Source organism: Ictidomys tridecemlineatus, chromosome 5, assembly GCF_052094955.1.
Source record: "Ictidomys tridecemlineatus isolate mIctTri1 chromosome 5, mIctTri1.hap1, whole genome shotgun sequence".
In the NCBI taxonomy this organism is placed as follows: Eukaryota; Metazoa; Chordata; class Mammalia; order Rodentia; family Sciuridae; genus Ictidomys; species Ictidomys tridecemlineatus.
Window position 1 is genome coordinate 77,227,420 of NC_135481.1, and position 24,214 is coordinate 77,251,633.

Here is a 24,214-nt window from a genome sequence, read left to right on the forward strand (position 1 = left end):
TTTGATACAGTAATACCACTCCTCAGTATATATATCCAAAGGAGTTAAAATCAGCATACTATAGTGACGCAGCCACATCAATGTTTATAGCAGTTCAATTCACAATAGCTAAGCTATGGAGCCAACCTGGGTACCCTTCAACAGGTGAATGGATAAAGAAAATGGTATATATATATACATATATATATATATATATATATATATACACACACAATGGAATATTACTCAGCTATAAAAAAAGAATGACTTTATGACTTTTGCTGGTAAATAGATGGCTCTAGAGACTATCATGTTAAGTGAACTAAGTCAATCCCACAAAAACAAAGACCAAATGCTCTCTCTGATATGTAGATGCTAACAAACAATGAGGGTGCGGGGGAGAATAGAAGTTCAGGGATTAGACAAAGGGGAATGAAGGGAAGGGAAAAGGGTAGGAATAAGACAGGTGAAATGAATCAGACATAACTTTCTTATGTTCATATAAGAGTATATCACCAGTGAAACTCCACATCATGTATAACCACAAGAATGAAATCCTAATTAAAATAAGTTATACTTTATGTATTTATAATATGTCAGAATACATTCTACTATCATGTATCTAAAAAGAACAATTAAAAGGGAGAGAAAAGGGAAATTGCATGGAAATGAAGGGAGACCCTCACTGCTATACAAAATTACATATAAGAGGTTGTGAGGGGAATGGGAAAATAAACAAGGAGAGAAATGAATTACAGTAGATGGGGTAGAGAGAGAAGATGGGAGGAGAGGGGAGGGGGGATAGTAGGGGATAGGAAAAGTAGCAGAATACAACAGTTACTAATATGGCATTATGTAAAAATGTGAATGTGTAACCGATGTGATTCTGCAATCTGCATTTGGGGTAAAAATTGGGAGTTCATAACCCACTTCAATCTAATGTATGAAATATGATATGTCAAGAGCTTTGTAATGTTGTGAACAACCAATAAAAAAAAATAATTAAAAAGAACAATTAAAAAAAAAAGACTCTTATCTTTTTTTTTTTTTTTTTGGTACCGGCAATTGAACTCAGAGGTACACGACCACTGAGCCACATCCCCAGCCCTATTTTATTTAGAGACAGGGTTCTCTCACTGAGTTGCTTAGCTCCTTGCTGGCTGGCTATGAACTCACAATCCTCCTGCCTCAGCCTCCCAAGCCGCTGGAATTACAGGCATGTACCATTGCACTCAGCAAACTCTTAGCTTTCTTATCTGAGACTTTCCCCCCTTGATGTGTCTGGAAGGTTCAGAAAGTTGCTCATTTTGAAAGTGAAAAGTGATTTCCGTTTCTCACATTGTAAAAAGAACATTACCAAAAGAATTAGTTTTTCAGGTCTTAATTGGCGTTATTTGTGATACTAGAATTGAGCAGCAGTCTAGACCCAAAATGGCTCAAAAAGTTTCACCTCAAAAATATGCAGATTGTACAAATTGAGAAAAGGAAATGACATAAAGAAAGGAGAAGTGAGGTAGAGACAGCATAGTTGGTTCCAGCTCACTTCTATCCTATTTGATGTTTGAACAGTTGGTTGCTTGTGATTGGCTGGGACGTGGTAATTTTTTTATAAAAATGGGTTACAGCCTGCTTACACATCACGTTAGGTTACAGTGGAGAGAAGTAGCTTTAGGCCAAACTTAATAATTCTTCCCATTTAGTCAACCTATTCCCTTTTAGTCAACCTCTCAAAATTGACCACCGACCAGAATGTCGTGTCTTGACCTCACTCTCACCATCATAAATGGACTTATTTGGTCTCCAATCCCACTGGGAAATAATAGTGGGGTTAAAAAGATAGAAACAAGGAAAAAAGAACAATAGGCGAGGAAAAAAACTTGTTAACATAAGTACACCTGAGGTTACTTTTGAAGCTTGGAGCTCAGGGTTAAAAGCAGAGGGTATTTCATTATTATGATGACTCAGTCTGGAATCTCTGTGTTGGCTGGGCAGGGAGACTAGTCTCCTTTATATCTATTTCCTCAAAGTTTAGTTTGATTAGGTGTCATTTAGTAGGAGTAACTCCATTTTTATTTTTGTTCAGTTGGGGTGTGGGGTAGTATAGAAGTTCAGTCCAAAGAAATGACCTACCATAATTTTTGAATAAGTATTTTTAATGTTTGTTCTTACCATGAAAAACAATTGAAGTGTGACATTTTGGCAAACACTATCCAAAAGTACTGCACCAAGTGTTGTGCTAGAAGATCACACAAGAATCAACACTGGAGCACTAGAAAAGCTTGGCTTTTGATGGTCCAGACAGGCAGAGCTAACATTCATGTATGCTAGCCACTTGGCAGCTTCTAAGTTCACCTCGTGGTCGTTACTCAGAAATCACACGTTTCCCTCCAGTATTTTATAATGAAATTGTAGTCCTCTTTCTTGGCAACTGGCACTATTTTAGAAGCAAAAGTTTGCTAATGAAGGGTCACGACACCTTCCCAGGTACCTTCTCATTATATTTCAGCATTCAATATGCCATAATCATTGCCTGGTAAGCTGTGTTATACTCAGCAATTCCATTAATGGCTAGTAAAGTATTACCTATGATGCATACCTATGGTGATGATGTGTACTGAAATCTCCAGGGCAATCCCTGTCCTCCTGTAAAACTCTGAAATATTACTAGTTTATTAACATTCAAATTGCATCATATACACCCCCACTCTTACCTAGAAGGAAATTTAAAATCCTGTGTAAGTGCACATTCTAATATATGGCTTATAAAACATAATCTCTCTTCCTTTTTTTAAGGAAAAGCATTCTTTTCTTTGTTAACCTATATTTTATTTGTTTGTTTGTTTTTATGTGGTGCTGAGGTTCAAATCCAGTGCCTCACATGTTCTAGGCAAGTGCTCTACCACTGAGCCACAACCCCAGCCCCCTATAATCTGTCTTTTTGTATAGCTTAACAAATTACAAAAAAAGTATAAAAACTGAGTCAGTGAGTCGAGGCAAACCACCATGTCATCTAAGTTGTGCGTTACCAAAAGGCAATGACTGATGCTATTTTTCATACCTCCCTAGTAATCAGCATTAACTTTAATGAGCATCTAGTTTGCTTGAACAAAGTAAATAATCATTGAACCGTAAATCTGGAAATGAATCTTGAAAGCCACTTGGAAATCACCTCAAAATTGATGATGACCAAAATCAAGTCCAGAGGAGGTGACAAAGACGAAGACAGACTCCCCTGCTTCCCATACCAACAGACAAGAAAAAAGATACAAAACCCATGAAGAAACAGCAATTTCATTTTTCTGGAGATGTGTTAATCAAAGTTTCCTCTAGGTAGAAGATCTCGTTAAGTCATCCCATGGCAATTAGCCAATGGAAAAATGTGGCAGAATATCTACATTGCGTCAAGATGCATGCTCAGAGAGATACAAATTGTTAAGCATCTATTACTATAAATATAAAAGTATATTTTAAAAGTTTTTCTAAAATAAAATGTGTTTCTTTTAATCTACAGTAATGTGATCATGCACAAGGGTGCCTGATTCTCGTCAGTGTCTGCTAACAATAAATCATGTGCTGAACTTACCCACTGGGCCACAAACACAAAGGCCCACTGCCTTTACCACATTAATCACATACGTGACCAGATGTGCCCTACTGAGTTGTACAAATAAATCACAAACACCTCCCCAACTAGAGAATGTGGCTTTCAGAATTAAAGATTTTTTAAAATTATGCAAATATTAAGAACAGTAAAAATAAATTTGCTGAATAAAAAATGTGTAGGTTATACAAGGGAGTAATTGCCTTCTATATTATTATTTTTTAAAATCTGAAGGTGGCTTTCTCAAAGAGATCTAAAACTTAACTCCATCATAACACTCTTGGTGATTAAATTGGGCAACAAGTAGGATATTCAAGCTAAGGAATCTTGTCTCCTAGCAACCACACGAGTGAGAACCAGAGATATACAAAGGATACTTCAAAAGTCTGCAATCCCATAAGTTCAAAGATCAAAGCCCTAAAATTTAAAGATTTATTCCTTTTATAAAATTTTCCAAGTGAGAAAAGTTTGCTTTTCCTACCATAAGACACCAAAAGCAAGTCCCCATAGTCACAAACCATACTGCCATAGTATGTTACAGTTCACCTTGAAAAGCAAAAAAAATAGTTTTCCTGAAATAAATATAACTGATGAGTAAACATTGTTTGTTGTTAAGTTCAGTAAAATTGTTAAAACTCAATACACATGGAATTGGGATTCTGAGTTAACAGGGATTTATTGTTGATTTAAATTCTACTTTTATTGAAGAACAATACAGATCCTAGCTGGGTGATGACAGTTGGTTATTTGGAATTGCAAAGCAGTACCAGCTTAGGAAGGCTCTGCCATATATACCCAGTGATTACATTTCATAAGAGATTGTGAACTGACACACAGAGAAACTTACTCTTAACAGTTGCTAAACATAGGAAAGATGTTGAGAGAAACTTGGACTCTTTTTAGTTTTAACAGAATGCAATGACCTTGGACATTTTTTATCTGCACACACACATCAGAACAAATGCATCAGTCATCATTATTCCATCTCTTCTCAAAAATGACAATTACTTACAGTAGTTTTGATTTGCATTTCTCTAATTATTAGAGACGTTGAACATTTTTTGATATATTTGTTGACCACTTGTATTTCTTCTTCTGAGAAGTGTCTGTTCAGCTCCTTAGCCCATTTGTTGATTGGGCTATTTGGTTTTTTGGGATATTTTTGTTTGTTTTGTTTTGGTGTTAAGTTTTTTGAGTTCTTTATATATCCTGGAGATTAGTGCTCTATCTGACGTGTGCGTGGCAAAAATTTGCTCCCAAAATGTAGGCTCTCTGTTCACCTCATTGATTGTTTCTGTTGCTAAGAAGAAGCTTTTTAGTTTGAGTCCATCCCATTTATTAATTCTTGGTTTTATTTCTTGCACTTTAGGAGTCTTGTTAAGGAAGTCGGGGCTTAATCCAACATGATGAATATTTGGGCCCACTTTTTCCTCTGTTAGGTGCAGTTTCTCTGGACTAATTCCTAGATCCTTGATCCACTTTGAGTTGAGTTTTGTGCATAGTGAGAGACAGGTATTTATTCTCATCTTGCTGCATATGGATTTCTAGTTCTCCCAACACTATTTGTTGAAGAGACTATCTTTTCTCCACAGTATGTTTTTGGTGCCTTTGTCTAATATGAAATAACTATATTTATGTGTGTTTGTCTCTGTGTCTTTTATTCTGTACCATTGGTCTACATATCTATTTTGGGTGCCAATACCATGCCATTTTTGTTAGTATAGTTTAAAGTCTGGTATTGTGATGCCTCCTACTTCATTCCTCTTGCTAAAGATTGCTTTGGCTATTCAGGGTCTCTTATTTTTCCAAATGAATGTCATGACCAGTCAGAATGGCAGTTATGAAGAATACAGACAATAATAAATGTTGGCAAGAATGTGGGGGAAAAGGCACACTCATACATTGCTGGTGGAACTGCAAATTGGTGCAACCAATTTGGAAAGCAGTACGGAGATTCCTTAGAAAACTTGGAATAGAACCATCATTTGACCCAGGTATCCCACTCATCGGTCTACACCCAAAACACTTAAAATCAGCATACTATAGTAACACAGCCACATCAACGTTTATAGCAGCTCAATTCACAATAGCTAAACTTGGAAGCAACCTACATGCCCTTCAATAGATAAATGGATACAGAAACTGTAATATATATACACAATGGAATATTACTCAGCATTAAAAGAGAATAAAAATAACACATTTGCAGGTAAATGGATGAGTTGGAGAATATCATGCTAAGCAAAGTAAGTCAATCCCCAAAAATCAAAAGCTGAATGTTCTCTCTGATAAGTGAATGCTGATCCATAACAGGGAGGGGGTAGGCATGTGAAAAATGGAGAAACTTTGGGCAAAGGGGAGCGGGGGAGGAGGGGCGGGAGAGGGTGCAGGAAAGATGGTGGAATGAGATAGAAATCATTACCTAGGTATATGTATGACTGTACATAAGGTGTAACCATAGAAATGTAAAATTGTGCTGCAATTGTGTACAATGAATCAACATGCATTCTGCTGTCATATAAACCTAATTAAAATATATTAATTAATTTAAAAATTTTGAAGGATGGAGATAAGTAAAGGCTCTTTTTAGACAAATAAAAATTATTAAAACAAAAAAAAGAATGACAATTACTTATGAAATGGATTGTACAAATGTTGCTGGTAACAGTGTTACAATGTTTTAGGTAACAGTGTTACAATGTTTTACTGTCTGTATAAAATAAAAGGTACTATCCCAATTTAGGCCTTTTAACCCAAAGTCACCTTTGAAGGTCCAGTCACTATATTCCTTTGTTAATAATTTTTTTAAAAAACCCTCTGATTCTTATAGGGAAACATATGTGTACTATGTGCTAAAATGGAAAATAAAAAGAGTTGATTTCAGCCAGGCCCCAGGGGTGCATGTTGGTAATCCTAGCAGCTTGGGAAGCTGAGGCAGGAGGATCACGAGTTCAAAACCAACTTCAGAAAAAGTGAGACACCAAGCAACTCAATGAGACCCTGTCTCTAAATAAAATACAAAATAGAGCTGGGGACATGGCTTAGTGTCCCTGAGTTCAATCCCCAGTATCAAAAACAAAAGAGTGTCAATTTCCTAAATAATGCAAACTATGTTCTATTCTTTAAACTGAATAGTTGCACAGACTTGTCTATATAATTTATGAATTATCCTAACTTCCTCCTGTAAATTAAATGCTATTTCTCTTATTAAAAGTAATGCTATAAACTATTACTTAACCAAGTACATTTTATCCCATATTAAAATCTGCATGTGCTGAGTGTCTCTATGCATTTGAAGCAAAATGATCAAAACTTAATCTTCACATGTCAAATGTACATGTAGAAATGTAAACATTATGGTTAGCAAAGGCTATATATATATATTATAAATGTATTTTAAATTGATTGTTTATATTTTAGCCTTATATAAATGTTCTCTCATTCTATAACTTACTTATAGAAGTAAAGAGCAATCATCTTAGAAAGTGGTAATAATGTTTTAAGTACTGTGCTTTTCTGGATTTCATTGTATTTTGTAGACATTTGCTGGCATTTTCTTAATTAGTTTTAGATTTATACTTATGTTTTAAAGCCAAAATTTTCTTGAAAATACATTACTTTTTAAAACCAGCCTCTCTTCTAGCAAATGGAATTTTTAAAAGACAGTCCCATTTTAGGAACAAATTACATTACTTTATTCTGTGCTTAGATATTTCAAGCTATGTATAATTTTATTGTACATGTTACCAAGACCCTTTGCAGTATCCAGGCTGGTAACAAATGGACACCCCCAACACCATGATGCAGGTGTTCACCCCATGACTGGTCTGAGAGAGTATGAGGAAGGCAGAATGGTGCCAATGATATGCTAGATGTGGTGGTTCCTGTGTCTGTTCAGGGAATTCTCATTTTTCTCCCTGCTTTTGAATGTTTTCACATCCACAAAATTGTCCCCAATTTCTTCCATTCCTTCCTGGCTTCTTCATGGGGATATAAGCAAGTCCCCATATGTGATAACCCCATTTGCCTCCCCTTGGACACCAGTTGATCTCCATACCTGTGGTGGCACATGGCGGTAGCATGACAAAGACTCGCGTTGGTCTGGCTTATCAGTGCAGCTTGTTTAAAATCCTGAAACAGTTTTATAAATTTGTGTTAATTTTGCAAGTTCCCTCTAAAACTTTTATCTTTGATTCCACACGAATATACTTAACATAAGCATTCAAATATACATCTTCTTAAAAACCTCATTTTTTTTTCCCTCACAGGATCACAACTAGGACGAAGGGATGAAGCAAAGGAATCCAGTCATCATAAATCATTCAGAATCTTGTACTACTTGCCTCCACTTTAAGAAAAGGAATTTTTCCGTGGTGTTTCCCTACCATGTGTAATGAATTATCTCACTTGTTCTATTTTTATTGTTTATACCCCATGGTCAACACCAGACACTTCCCTGTCTAGATAGAAAAGGAAACTCCCCTGGAGAAAACTTTTGAGCAAACTTCCAGTCCAGAAAAAGACACAACTGAGCCTTGTGTATGAATCAGTTAAGCCGCTTCCATCTTTGGAATCCACACTTCTGGAAAGAAATAGGTAGCTTTGTTCAGGGATTCGGAAGCTTCTCTGAGCAAGAAGGAATGAAAACTCTAACCCTAAGATTTGAAGTTTGGGAAGTCAGTTGGAATGGATTTGAGTGGCCCTGGGAACAGGCTGTTTAAAAAAAAAAAAAAATCGAAAGTGCTGAGCCTGCAAGGGATCCTGCCAGAGTGGCCCAGAACACTCTCCTCTATTAGGTACCAGAGACAGTCTCTGAAGCTTCTAGCTTTCCAAACTCCTACAAAAACATTTGTAACCTGAAGCCAAATAAGATTACTAAAATTCCCATTTAAATAAATATCTACAAATCAAAATATTCTGTAGGTACATATGCATACATTTACATGCATATGATATAGATTGATTTTAATGACTCCTAAAGTAAGAGTCCAGAACCTATGAAGGAATTAAAATGTCTCTTCTTTTCCCCAGATGTCCTCTTCCGCAGGAATCATCATGGGCAATTTCGGTTGTGACCTCAGGTGACCATGCTAAACAGTGGAGAGTGCTGTACTCTGCTTTGCAGTACAAAATCCCTCCAGACTCCCTTCCTGAGGGTGACCAGCAATCCACAGTCCCAAAGGGCATTTCCAAACTACAGAAGAGCTAACTTTAAAGCACAATCTCTCTCTCCCTCCCTCCTCCTTGCATGAACTTTCTCTGGTTGTATTTGAGGGGAGACTGTCTTTGGAGGTAGGAATTGGAATGAGAAGCAGCAGGACTGAGCTGAGCACTCAGGGATCCAACAGGAGGAAGAGGTATCAAAAAACAGACCGATCTATAAATGTGGATTTTCTGCTTAGATTCATGAGGCATGTTTCAATACTAAATGGAACCATTTGGATTAAAATAACAAATAGATTGTCTAATCAGATATAATGTAATCAAACACGCTGCCAGCCATCTCCCATTCTCTGTCAGAGCATTCATTCATCTCACTTCCCCTGGAAACTGGCTCCATCACATACATGCATGCTGTCTCCTGTCCTCATCTCACTGTCCCAACCTAACATGCATTTCTTCAACCCTCCCTGCCCTGGAAATGACACATGACCACATCTTTCTAGTTCCCGTCACTACCCATCTCCCTGAACCCTAGTCAGCCCTCACCCCCAAATAAGACCCATTTTATTCTGTAATTTGTAAACTAGCTCAAAAGACATTCTTCAATTATTCTTATCAAAGTAAACCATGTATATAATATTCAGGCTCTAAGAAAACTCAAGAACGCAGGTACTAACTAATGATCCCCTGTTCTACTTCTTCTCCCCCACTCCCAAGTTCCACTCCATAAAGGCAACTGTTTTCATACCTGTTATTTTTTTCTGACATTTACCCTCAAGTTTCTAAATAACATGAGTATTGCATCACATTTAACTTTACCACAATTCACTTTATACATAGAATAGGATTTAGCTATCTCATACCATCACTCCACACATTCTCCTGTCCATTCTCCTGTCACTCCTATATACCTATGATGACCTATTCATTTTTCTTTTATTAAGGAGGTCACATGCGGGCAGAAACATAAATGAAGGGTGGCCTGAGACATATACAGATCAGTCACAAGAGTGCCATGTGCACAGGGAAGAGCTTGTACAAAAGTCCTGTGCAGGAAGGGAGCCTGGCTTTGCCAAGGGATAGCTAAAGGCCAGAGAGAAGTAACTGGGGTGTAGAAAAGGGGACTGATAATGAGGTCAGAAAGGTGAGCAGCAATCAGGTCAAGTAGGATCATGGTCGATCATGGTCAAGAGTTCAGATTTTATTGTAAGTGTCATGGGAAGCCATTGGAGAGCTTGGAGCAGAGGAGTTAACTTGTTCAGCTTTATGCTTTTAAGAGTTTTCTCTGGCTGCTGAATGGAGAAGAGCATGCAGAGGGGCAAGCATGGAGGCAGAGAGGTCAGTTGGAAAGCTGCAGCAATGGTCCAGGAGAGAGAGGACTCTGATATCTGAGTTCAGTCCCTACTTGTTGAGAGGGAGGTGGCAGTGGCCATTAGGAGACTTGATTTAATTCAAAATATGTTTTAGTGTTAAAGCTGACTGGACTTGCTAATGGGTTTGTTGTGGGGTGAGAGGAAAGAGAGAGGTCAAGAATAATTCTCACCAGGCCTTCATCTCCTCAAGCACTCTAACCCAGTCTTATTTATATCCTTACCTCCAGTGCCAGTACCTTGGCTGAAGGAACAGCATTCAAGATCAAATGAGACCTAGTTCAGGCTTGCCCTAGTATCTACTGGATCAAAGAACTTATTTAATTTCTCTTGAATACCAGTTTCCTCCTCTGAAAGTTATGATTTTAAATTCTGCAGTATTGTTGAACCTGATACCTAGCAACTGTGCAATAAATAGGATAAATATAGTTGTGTAGTGCAAAATAAATATTCATTCAGTAGGTAACACAGGCCTAGTATTTCATTCCCCAACAGCTGAAGTTCTTTGCTCCCCACCTCCCTTTTTCTCACTTTCTCTATTCCAATACTATTGCCCAGATTTCCATAGTTTTCTTGTCTACCACAAACAGAGAAATTCTTTAGCAGCCTCTGCCTATGTCTCAAAGATATTTTCAATTACCAAAAGCCTAAAGGAATTCAAATGTTGAGATTACATTTTATCATACTGTAAACAATGTAGAAAACAAGTGATTCTGTTGGGCAGAATCTCAAAAGATGACTCCAGATGTCAAAAATTATAAAAACCATCCTGGGAAGTGAAAAAAAAATAGGAAAACACTCTACTATCTAATGTTTAGGTTGTAATTCCTTAGAAACTAACATGCAAAACTGCTATTACCTAACTGTAAACCTCAAAATGCTCTTTGATTTTTGTCTTGTGTTTCTTAATTCCAAAGTTACCATAAAATAGTCAATAAAAATAAAGTTAAATGACAATTATGAATTTTCTTTATTTTACAATGAAATAAAAATCAAACTATTTTTTCAATATGCTACATACGCTCACATCTATAACAATTATGAACACGTTGTCCCCACTAACTGAAAATATGTTCCCAGTAGCCCATTCTGACCAACTTACACCCTGAATCACTTAAATATATTTATTTTGATATGCTTTCAATAGGAAAATAAAAAATTGTCAAGGAGAAAGAGCACCAAGCACCAGAGTATGTGATACACAAAGCATTTCATTTGCCACACAAAAGAATTTTGTGTATATTTCTTTCCAGAGGTAATAGTCTGGGTCAATTTAGAATTTATTCCTTTTGCATTGGCTATTTATCTGTAAACAATATGAAGTAAAAATACACATTCTTGCAAAGGTTCTTTTAATCATTCCTAGTATTTCAGTGCAATTGTGGCTAAAGTTATCACTCATTAGTATAGCCATTTGGTAGCAATGAAAACATGTTCACTAGTTTTCAAAAGAGAATGTATAAAATCAAGTGGGTTCATTTTACACATCCACAGGAGAGCTCACCTCTAAGGCAAATCCATACTGCTCTTGTTCAGCATAGACGATTCCACGATTAATGAGAGTATTTAAGATTATACTTTCTACAGCTTCAAGCAGCAGCACAATTCCATAATCTGCTAAGGCCTAAAAATAAAATAATCACAACTTAAATATACCTCTGTAGATACCTTGTTCATTAGCCATGGGCAAATGTGTTCATGCACAAAGTGGAGTCTCAATCTTAGTTCCTTAGTTTGACTTATCATTTGGGGCCAAAATAATCATATGCTAGATTTACAGGGTTCCCTTAGCTAAGTATTATAAACATGGTCATTTTTTTAAATAAGTGGTAGCCTTTATTTTTATTCTTTTTTTTTTCTTTCACTGAATAAACAGGTTTTTGCTTTTGCTTTTGTTTTCCACCCTCTGCTCTGTCCACCAGGTCCTAAAAGCATCCTAAATTTGGATTGGAATGATATCTCCTAAACTATTTCCCTACTGAGCATTTTGTCCCAAAAAAAGTCATATGGTCCTGATCAGAAAAGGGCCAAATCTCATGTGCTAGTAGCACCTGCTACTGAAAATGGAAAATAAGTGCCATATCACTTTGTGCTGATTGGCCCTTCTCCAGCATTCCCTGACTGTGCAGTTAAGTGTCTAAAAATATTGCTCAGTTAAAGAACCTATATGTAGGGGCTGGGGTTGTGGCTCAGTGGCTGAGTGCTTGCCTAGCACGTGTAAAGTACTGGGTTTGATCCTCAGCACCACATATAAATATAAAAAAAATAAAAAGGTACATCAAAAACTAAAAAAAAAATTTTTTTAAAGATTCTATATGTATACTGTGGCATAGTCATAAACAAAAATAAACAGGACTGTAAAAATAATAATGCTTAAAAAAATACTAGAAGCTTAGCCAAAAATTACTTATCTTTTCCTTTCATAGAACCACAGACTATAAAACCAGTAAGGTGCATTAGAGATCCGCTAAGCAGCTGAATATGTGATATAAGGGGAAACAACTGCCAGGAAATGAGATTTCTTGGTCAGCAGGAGTGGGGAAGTGGGAGCACAGTGGTTTTAAGAGAATGACCTTTCCTGGATGTGTATCATCCTGCTCTATTAGAAGTTGCTTCTCAGTTTCCTCCTCTGCAAATTGGTATATTAAACATTTAATATATTGTTTTAAGAGTTCATTTAGAAACATTTTGTTCCTACATTGATCAATCATTTAACCCGGTACTTGACATACAACAAGCCCTAAATAAGAAGTAAATGCTATTGTTTTTATTAGTATAGAATAGTAGAACCAGAATTCACCATATCTTGAAAGTACTTTTTTTTGGAAAGACACTTTTTTTTTTTAATCAGTCTAGTGATGACAAGAATGTGGAGAATGGAAGTCAGCAAAAGGAAGGAGGTGACACTGTTAAATGATAGCTGGTCCACATGTTGGAGATCAGATGCCTTTGTAAAGCCACCTAGAGACTGTTAACCCAGAAGCAAACAAACCTGGAACACCACACAGGTCTCTGGCTCCCTGTGTGACTCAGATGAGTTTTCTAGCCTCTCCCTACTTCCATTTCCTCTCTGTAAAATGAAGGGATGAAATGATCTGGAGTCCTGGATGCTTTACAATCACGAATGTTTTGTGGTTCTAATTTGGTCTCAATCTATTCAGGCAGTTTTGCATTTTCTTTATTAACAGGGACTTGGCTTTTTTAAGTATCTGAGATAACAGAAACTTGGAGGTCCCTTCCCTATGCAGCCTATTGTTTTGGCTTCAGGATTACCTTTCTACTAGGAGTCCTGGTGGAGAGGGAATTCTCAAAGACACCTGCTGTGCAGGTCACTGATAAATGCTCCTTTAATTAACTCCTGGGATCTTAACCACTCCCTTGTTCAAAATTAGTTATTCGTTTGTCAACCTATCTGGAGGAAACCTGATAGTCTGGTTGCCAGGAATTGTGCATCCTCTTGAATAGAACCCATGTTTCCCAGCCCTTCTTCTCTTCAAAGCTTGCAAACTTCTAAGTGTTTTAAACAGACGACCAACTTTCAGAGAAACTGGGGAATGTGTTTGCACAGAATAGTGAAAATAGGATGAAGTCTTTCCAAGGAAAAGCTTCATTTACTGGGAAAGGAGCAGAAACAAGGAGGGGGAGACCAGCGTAAAAGAGAGAAAAAGAAGCAAAATGAATAGGACAGAACACTGGGAGCCCACGGATCAGCTGCTCCACCCTGAGGAATTCTCCTTGAAAAATGACCTCACTGAGAAGGAGTGAGAAGATGAGAGTAAGATGGGGAAGTATAAAAGAGAGTTTATACAGGTAGACACTGGATCAAGACAAATGGAGAGAAGGATTTATTGTAGCCACAGTGGCACATCTTGTTCACTGGTCCCCAGAGACTAAAACCATCACACCAATTCCCCACTGCATGTAGAGTGTCAGGACCTTCCAAAAAAATGCCTCCATGAACTGCTCTAGCTAAAATCAAAGGAGTGAAACAATACTATTGCTAGTGATCACTGCTATAAAATTCTACAGGCAGAGTATCCATAGATACATCTCACATGATACTTATGTAGTGTATTTTAATTTATTCAACCTTTAAATGTTTATATTAGCATTAAAAAATTAATTTTTGACTTATTATAGAAATAGTGTAAGGAAACTAACAGAAATATTCTTTGAAATGGTTCTTTGGTATTCAGTTTTATGTGGTGTATTTCCATAGGAATTACTTGCCACAGTTACAGACAAAATGGGAAAATACTTTACAGATGCTTTAAATATGTTTACAAATGCTTTAACATATTGTTTAATCAATGTTATTTATTGGTATCAACAAGTCATTAAGTAAATACTGTTTTTTAAATGGTTTAAGCTTATTGTTTACTAAATGATCATCTCACCATTTGAAGTTCATTTGTCTTGATATAACATAATGCTCTGTTATAAAATGCTACGTAACACTTTCTGTCCATGTTGATAGCTGTAGTTAAATCTTCAATAGCTAGCCTGTAATTCTGCAATAATAATAGTAATAATAATAATCAAGAAGGGTAAATAATAATGGACTAAAATTTAATTGCAAAAATAAATCCTTGATCCTATCGGAGTTTCTGGAACATTCATTTAACCATTCAGTATATCATCTGTGAATGAAGACAATCAACCTAATCTTCCACAGAGTTAATTAAGAATCTCCTAGTAGAAATTCTTAGTTTCTTTCAACCATAAAACAAAATTAAAGATATCAACAACTTTAATTTAGACAATTATTTTATTTTCAATGTTGCTGAATGGCATGGAAAAAATTATACTGATGGGTAAAAGAAAATCAACCCATATTCATCTAACAAACATTTGCCAGAAGTTGCTTACTTTTGTCACTCAGACTACCCTATGCATGATCATCAGGTTTTCTTCCCATGTTCTCTTTCATTCCTCTCCAATTCTTTTCTTATAACTTATAGCATACTATAGGTAGTAATTTTCATGGAATTAACACATAAAGCAAGATCTTACTTTTGCTTTAGGTGTCATTTGCAAAATATTTCATATGAAATAGCTACAAAGAAAGTTCAAAAAAGCAAAGTAAGGAGAAGCAAAGTACTCAACACAGCTTCAGATATCAACAGTGCTGCTCGAGCATCTAACCCAGTAATTTCTGTTTAAGAACCAATCATGAATTCAAGTAATGATTTTGTTCTCAGAGGTCTAAAACTCTATTAAAATGATTAAATAGTAAAAACTTTAAAACATCCAAAATATCCAACAATCAAGTCGTTAAAAATAAATGATGCTGGAATATCATGCCATCATAAAAATTATATGTCCAGAGATAAAGTATAAAAAGCAGGACACAACACAACTTATATAAATAGCATAAACCCATGTCATATATTTTCAGGAAAATAAAAGACTAACTGCAAATACTTGAAAAATGCTCTCAAAATTATAATTTGATGGTAGGATAGTAATCCTTTATTCCCTTCTTTTTATTTCTTTTTAATTTCTTTTTTATTGCTTTTATTTCCAAACTGCCTACAATGAATATGTTAGACTAGGTAGCCATACAGACATGAATAAAGGTGGTAGGGGGAAGAAATTCAGGCTCTGCTCCTGGGCAGAACCCTGCTGGGCTTCACAATGCCCAGGGACCAACTTCTTGCAGACAGACAGCTAGTTTCCTATCAATCAAAAGGGAGCAGTCTATACTGGGAAATTTTTCAACATGAATTTGGAAATTGGTGCAGGCACACTAAGCCATGATGGAAAACCTCAGTAACCACTGAAATTCAAAATTGAGGAACGAATTTCCCAGACCAAATTAAAAAAAAAAAAAACTACCACATGGGAACCCCCCTGCTGATTCCTCTCTACGTCTTCTATGTCTCTTGAAGGAAATCTTTCTTCCTAGAACACAAGAGGTGAGGAACCTCTCCCCCATAACAAAATTTCTTTAAAATTTCTTTAAAATAAAATAATTTCTTTTAAAATAAAATAATTTCTTAAAAAAATAATAATGATGTTATTTTAAATGTAAAGATCAAAAATAAATATCACTATTTTGTGAAAAATCATGAACTGAAATCCCCTTTAGTGCACGATGAAAAAAGTATTCTATGTAATTCTGCTCTTTATACCATAGCAATTCTCCTATCACAGAGGGAAAAAAAGGGGAAGTGAGTCCCTCTACTGAGTATCTACAATTTCAGTAAACCAGGCAGGAGGTGGCCTACCCCACTGTAGTATTTCAGAGCTCCTCTGCAGACATAGGCACGCACACTCTCAGGATAAATACTGATTGCCTCATTACAGTTCAAAATTGCTTTGGAGAATCTGCCTTTTAAACCATAGTAGGCTACTCGGCCTAAGTATGCCTTTCAGAGAAAGAGAAGAAAAAGCAGAAATAGAGGTTTTAGTGAAATCATCAGTTCTACCAAAAATCTATGAACAAATTTATGCCACCCAAAGACATAAAAGATGTTGGAATATCATGCCATCATAAAAATTATATGTCCAAAGACAGTATTAAGATATACACTTTTACCCCACTCTGTTATTAGAAAAAAATTCAAACATATAGAATAATTGAAATGATAGTATAATGAACACCCGTGTATCTATCACCTGGATTCAATAATTATTAGCACTTTGTTTGCCATATTTATTTTATTTTTTCCTTAAGTATGGAAAAACAAGTTGTAGCCATCAAAATTTTTCACCTTGTGGCCTTCAGTATGCATCTACTATGGAAAAAAGACATTGCCCTAAGTAACTACACTGCCATTATATCTCTAAGAAGATTTCTAGTAATTCCCTAAAAGTATCCATTATTTAGCCAATTCAAATTTAATTTCATCGTCTGCTAAAATCAGGATCCAGTCACACTGCACCTATTAAATTTTGTGTTGTCTCCACAGTCTATTAAAAGACAGAAATAAATGTGATAGCAAAATAATAAATAAATAAAATTAATAACAGTATGTAAATTAAAATTATTAACACAAAAATTAATAAATTAGCATATTTACATATATCCAAACTCACAAAGCACTTGAATAAACATAATATCTCTGTTGGGAAAAAATATTTAGTTCAAGAAGAAATATAGATATATGGATTGTGAAAAGTATGTACAGATAAAATACAGATATATGTTTGTGGAAAAGTACGTACAAGTAACCAATTGTTGCTAACTAATAGCAAAAGCATATAAAAGATTTAATAGTTTTACCAAAATTAACAAATTTTCCAAATCATTATCATTATGTATTTAAATACCTGGTAGTGTTTCGGATTGATCGTAATTGCACGATTGAAGTCCAGAACTGAGCTTTCCTTGTGGAGTTTTACTTTACAAAACCCTCGTTGATAAAAAGCTTCTGCAAAATCAGGATTTGCTTTCACAGCTTTTGTAAAAGAATCAAAAGCCTAGACGGGCATATTGTTAAAGCACAAACCACTTAGCAACAGAATGTATTAGTTTAGAAGGTTAATAAATTGCAATATGTAAATTTTGTTGAAAAGTTTCACTCAATTTTCTAGTAATTTAAAATATATTCTCCCACAGAAAATTTTGGGACAAGCAAATCAATATTTGGAAACAACTTAGATTTAGTATTATATTTAAAAATCCCCTTATTTCCAGGTTAATGTTTACATAATCTATGCTGTTAGATTACAGTGCTTTCAGAGGCATAGTTTTTATCACTAGTTTTTGGATTTTATTCCTTCAAAGAAATTGCAACCAGCATCATTTATTATCCATGGTAGTCTGAGAATCATAGCAGATATATGATTATGAAAACTCAGAACACAGAACTTTAAATTTTTCCCCAATATTGTAAAGCATAGCAAGTTTTCCCTGTTGTCCAAAAGGACTAAAAGTATAAAAAATATTATAATTAATCTTATATTTAATGAACAACTTAGTGGACAATTCTTTTCTTATATGCAAATTTAAGATACTCTCCATCCGGTATATATAAGGAAAGATTGGAATGATGCATGTGTATTTGTGTGATTGTGTATGTATATGCAAAAATGGAGTTGTGGTATATCCAACAATAACCATGGGATAATATCAATTATTTTACATATTCTTCATATCAGTGACCATTTTGAAGTGTGTAAAGTAGTCAAAGGCTGGATAAATCCACAATAATTAACTGGCTTTCAATGAACCTGGCCATCTTAATAACCAGTTTCAATCTGATTGGAATTAATCAGTTCCCAATAAGATAAGTTACAGAGTATTCTAATAATTTCTCTTTTATTCTACAATATGTTAAAGCTCTCAATATAAACTACTTGGAGTTTAATAAGCAGTCATATTAATAATAAAATAACACTGCTTTGCTGTAATAATTTTCTATATTTAGATATTTTTGGTGGAAAACCATATTGGTCTTTAGATTAATTGTCAAAAACTAACATCAAATAAAATGTGTTAATTATATAAAATAATTCATGAGAATTTCAGGGTGCAGACTGACTATATAATAAGCCAACCATTTTAAACTTTTGGTCCAGTCACCCCCTGTATTGTCTAGATAAGCCTCCAGAAATAAAACTGAATACAAGCAACCAGATTCTAAAATCACATAATCTATGCTTCTAAGTACACAAAATACCATTTGGAAGTTGTTTTCTTCTATGTAACAAAGACCCAAGTTATACAGGCACTCTGATGAAAAAGCTGCAGCATTTTGTCCTTTGAGAGAACAAGAACAGATTTCCATTGCCTTCTTAAACATTCTCAGAGCTTCCTAGAATGATAAAAATAAAAATTACATATATATATATACATATATATATGAAGGGACTGTTTCTTTCTGATATTTATTTAACATTACAATCTTCAATGTTAAAAAGAACCCAGATAAGGAAGCTATGTTCCCACTTCACAGGGATCTGATGAAGATCACAGGTCTCACCCAAGAAGAAGACTCAGTTCCATGGCGAGCTCCTGAGTTCCTACCCCATAAACCAGGACTTAGGCTCACTCACATGAATTTTTGAAACTATGTTTTAAATTCCAATAATTATTTTCTAATGGTCTTAATCAGACTTACATTTATTGACCAGTTTATGACCAATTTCCCTGTGTGAAATAATTGAGAAGCTACTAGGTAGTAATAGTGTTGATACATATCTAATATACTTTGAATCAAATAATATACTTTTGAACCAAAAAGACCACCACCATTGGGTAGGTAGAATAGGATCGGCAATGATACTGGGCTTCCTGCCAGAGCAACAGGAGCTGGGGGAGGTCAAAGCAAATATAAAGGAATATTCCTGAAAGAATGAAGAATTGAACAACTTCAAATCTGAGGAATGACCACTGAATTTGCAGTAAGGAACTCACCAATGAAAATAGCAAGCGCACTGCAATCATTTTATATCACTTTAAATTACCACAAATTGAGCATATTAAAGTAACACATTTATTATCTCCCACTTTCCACAGGTCACGAGATCAAGAATGGCTCACTGGGTCCTCCACTCAGGATTCCACAAAGCTGCAATCATGGTTGTCAGCTGAGCTGCATTCTCCTCTGGAAACCTTACTAGGGGAATCACCTTCCAAGCTTCCGATACACCACTGGCAGAATTAATTTCCTTGATACTCCAGGACTCAGAGTCCTGGCTTCTTGCTAGCAGTTGGCCGCACTCAGATCCTAGAGGCTACCTGAAGTTTACCACCACATGACCTTCTGCATAAGCAGTCACAATCTACAGACTAGCCCTACAGATCAGTCTAAGAATCTCTCTTTCCAGTCTGTTAAAGAGGGAGCCTTAGAAAAATGCAACATAATCAGGGAATGACATTTGTGCCCTGCATACTGGTTAGAGGCAAGTCACACATCCTGTCAACACTCAAGAAATGGAAGGAAATTATACAGGGCATGATTCACTGAGGGCAACTACAGAGTGAGTCTGTCACAGTCCACTTTCTGGGCCCCAGTGACTCCGTATCCCTGCCACATGCAAAATACATTCCATTCCAGTGCCTCCAAAAGGCTCATCTCATTACTCCATCAGATCAAAGTCTGAAATCTCATTATTTAAATCATGTCCAAGTCTGGATGCAGACTTTGAGTATTATTCACGTAAGTACCACTTCTGGGGCACAATTCCTTTCCAGCTAAGGGCCTGTGAAATAAAAGACACAAACTATTTATCTCTGAAACACCCAACGTGCAATGGTGGGATAAGCACAGGATAATATCCACAGCATTCCAGTTCAACGGGGGTGAGGGGAGGGGGAATGGAGGCTAAAAAGCCCTCAGTGGTCCATAGCAGCTCTTTTTTGAGCAGACATCCAGAGTCTCTTGATTAGGTTTCAAGGCATAGAATTATTCTCTATGGCTCTTCATTCTGCCCTGTAGTTTCCTGGTCTTGCCCTCTGGGTCATTATTGCTTTTTCATAAAAGGTTGAACATGTTTGCAGCTGAGTTATTCTATTAATCTGCTTCCTGTCAGAATGCTTTAGAGGTCTGACAAACTTTCATTTCATACTCTCTCTCTCTCTCTCTCTCTCTCTCTCTCTCTCTCTCTCTCTTGGTCCAAACTGGTTTCTACAGAAATAATTGTCTTAAGAATTTGGAGACCTTTAATGCATTTCACAGGCACTCATTCTCTCCATTAGACAAAAGCCATATTCACTAATTTTTGCAAGAAAATTCCTTCTCTACTTTGGCCTCTGGCTGAGATGCATGAGGGACAATATCCTGAAATCTTCAGAGATCCTCTGGTTAAGATATTTGTATGGCATATCCTCAAAAGGGAGCAGTGTTATACTGAATATGCTGGCTTTACGATCTTTCTGAAATAGGAGCAAAGTATTGTCCAGTTATACCTTGTTCTTCTCACTAGTTAGAACACTTTACTGACAGTGACAATCTTGCTTTTGTCATCTTTTGCCATCTGGAGAGGTAGAGAATTATCATCTGGTAAGAGTCCTGGTTTATTCTGTTTAGCAGTTCTTAACTTCTCTCTCTCCTTTCACACTTCACTATAAGAAGCAAGAATAAACCTGACAACACCCAGCACTTTCAACATTTTACTTGAAAATTATCTTAACTACATATTAGGATCCTGACTATTTAGTTCTGTTTTCTAAGTAACTACAGGAAACATTTTTGCTACATTAAAAAGATCTTTCTTTCACTAGTTCCTCATCCATAGGTGAGAACCTACTAGCATATCTTAATGACCAGATATCCACCAATAGTCTGTCTGAAGTGATTAAAGCTTTCTAGTCATGCCCCTTAAAAGTCTTCTAGTCTCTGCCCCATTGGTTGGTTTCAAAGCTGCTGCCACAGTTTTAGATATTTATTGCAGAAGCACTCATTATACTTCTGGGCACCAAAAACTGCATTAGTTCCCTGCTGCCGGAAAAAAAAAAAAAAATCCACAAACTTACTGCCTTTGAAACAATACACATTTACCATCTCACAACTTCCATGGCCAGGAGTCTGTGCAAAGTTTAACCAAGTCCTCTGCTCTGGGGTCTCATGAGCTACAACCAAAGTGCCAACCAGACGGCATTCTCACCTAGAGGTGCAAGTAGGGAAGTATCTTCTTGGGTTTCTAAGGTTATTGAAAGATTTTATTTCCCCATGGCTGTATGACTGAGGATACAGGTTTCTAAAAATACTGACTATTGGAGGTTTCCTGAACCTACAGGCCACAGCAGTTCCCCAACAAGGGATTCTCCACAGCTAGTTCACAGTATGTCTCTTTGCTTCATCAAGGTCAGCAAGAGAATCTATCGCTTCATTCTGCCAAAAGAGGATCATATACAATGTAACATAATAATGGGAGCAAAATTTCATCAACCTTGCCATATTTTCTTAATTAGAAGCAAGTCACAGGCTCCACCCAGACTCGATGTCATACAAGGGCAAAGCTTGTTGGGGGTCACTTTATGTTGCATCAATCATCACAAAAGGGTAAAAACTAGCCAGATTGTACTAGTGTCAGAATGAGTGGAAAGTGAGGAAATGAAGCCAATGAATGCAGAAAATATTCAAGATTTGTTGTGCCAGAAATGAGAGAAAAGTAAATAATTAGAGGGGTTGAGAGGGTAAAAATGGCACATTTCTGGTGTCTTTTAAATTAAATATAATTATTCGTGATTAAGCACCCAGCCCTCAGTCTGTCTAATGTATATTATTATGCATATTAGGTGCTTAATAAGTAGCATATTATTAGTCCTCTATACTAACTTTGCATTACTGAAGACATGTCAAAAAATATAAAATATAAAAATAAAATTAAATATAAAAATCTGAAAAGGATTTTAAATATAGGAAATTCTCCTTCCACTAACTAGACTCTTTCATACCTCCTAAATATCAATCAAAATCTTCCATTCTGTGAAAAAATAAGATAAGGCTTTATTACAACAACAGTAACAACAGCTGTCTTAAAGATTCCCACTTCAGGGGCTGGCGTTGTGGCTCAGTGGTTGAGCGCTTGCCTCACATGCATGAGGCTCTGGGTTCCATCCTCAGTACCACATAAAAAAATAAAAAACATTAAAAAAAAAAGATTCCCACTTCACCTATAATGCTACTTAGAGTTGCACAGTATAAAGCAATGAATATGAACAATAAACAACTCAGAATTTTAGTAGTTAGGACTAAAGTATGGTAGATGAGCTATTTCTAAAGAAATTTCCTTGGAGAAGCTCTCAAAGGAAGTCTTCAGGAAGCATAGACAGAGATGTATATGAGAGCCTAAGTCTGGTGTGAGGCATATACTAAGCAGACAGGAGGGAGGGGTGATGTTGAGGGTAGATGACTACAGTAGCATCACCATCTCGGTTCCATGAAGTGAGTCAACAACAAAGAGGAAGATTTGAGTTTGACACTCATTTATTAAGATATGAGTCAGGACATTCACTGAATTGGAATGTTCAGGGCATTCACTGGATTTGGAATGCTCAGGAGAGCCAAGATGATAATAATTCTTTGCTCCTGAGACAAATCCAATATGGAGGAAATATGGAGGAAAGTGGGACCTATATAGCCACTGTATTCCTACAGATTAAAATTAAGCAAAATGCCAGTGAACAAGCACAGAATGAGACAAGACAGTATGAGTAGGAATTGGCAAAACTAACAAACCAGTCTTTGACATCTGAGAATTGTATTGAAATTATCAGGTACAGAATACATGTTTATAAAATATTTTTAAAATAAAATTGAAATCAGGATGATGAAGCAAAAGGAGACAATTAGGATTGAATATGAAGACTTAAAAATGATCAAATGGAACTTCTACAAGTAAAAAGTATTATTCAAATAAAACATGAAGACCAGGCTGAAGAATTTGTGAATCTGAAGAAAATCTTCTTTAAAAAATTATACAGAATGAAGCAAGAGATTAAAATATAAGAGAACATAAGATAAGTGAAGATTAGAGAAGTCAAACCCATATCTGTCCCCAAAAGAGTAAATAGAATGGGAGACAGAACTTGAAGAAATAATAGATTCAAATTTTCCAAACTGAGGAAAGACAGAAATCCACAAATTGAGGAATCATAACCTAGCAAATCAGGAAAATAAAAGTAAATCAAGAATATACAACTTTAGGATTAGGGCTATAGCTTAGTGGCAGAGTGCTTGCCTAGCATGCACAAGGCACTAGATTTGATCCGCAGCACCACATAAAAATAAATAAAGGTATGCTATCCATCTACAATTACAAGAAAGTTTAAATGTATAACTTGATATATATAATTATATATACTTACATAATTTATATTATATCATTAAATAAATTATATAAATATGCATTTATTTATTTTTATGTTTTAAAATATATAGTATTATCATATTATATAATATATGTAATATATTATATATAATATATATGTCATATGTATATACAACTTTATAGAACAAAAGAGAAAATCTTAAAAAATAATCAGAGACAAAAAAAAATATACCAAAAAGGGATAGATAATCTAACAGTAGAATTCTCATTATCAGTAGGAGGTGAAATATCAATAGAAGCTGAATGACAGCATATTACTTTCAAGATGTTGACAAAAAGTAACTTCCAATCTAAAATTTTGTTATAGAATAGTAAA

General features: G+C 35.7%; 1 protein-coding gene across 1 annotated transcript in view; it reads right to left on the bottom strand.

Annotated features, from left to right (window-relative positions):
• Positions 1 to 24,214, bottom strand: part of Ttc6 (tetratricopeptide repeat domain 6) — a 183,705-nt gene that overhangs the window by 14,912 nt on the left and 144,579 nt on the right. The window contains exons 21-26 of the mRNA XM_078050195.1: positions 18,741 to 18,875; positions 17,389 to 17,538; positions 16,344 to 16,484; positions 14,511 to 14,624; positions 11,618 to 11,737; positions 7,638 to 7,711 (exon numbers count right to left, since the gene is read on the bottom strand). Coding sequence (XP_077906321.1) covers positions 7,638 to 7,711; positions 11,618 to 11,737; positions 14,511 to 14,624; positions 16,344 to 16,484; positions 17,389 to 17,538; positions 18,741 to 18,875 — 734 coding nt within the window. The remainder of the gene's footprint in view (positions 1 to 7,637; positions 7,712 to 11,617; positions 11,738 to 14,510; positions 14,625 to 16,343; positions 16,485 to 17,388; positions 17,539 to 18,740; positions 18,876 to 24,214) is intronic.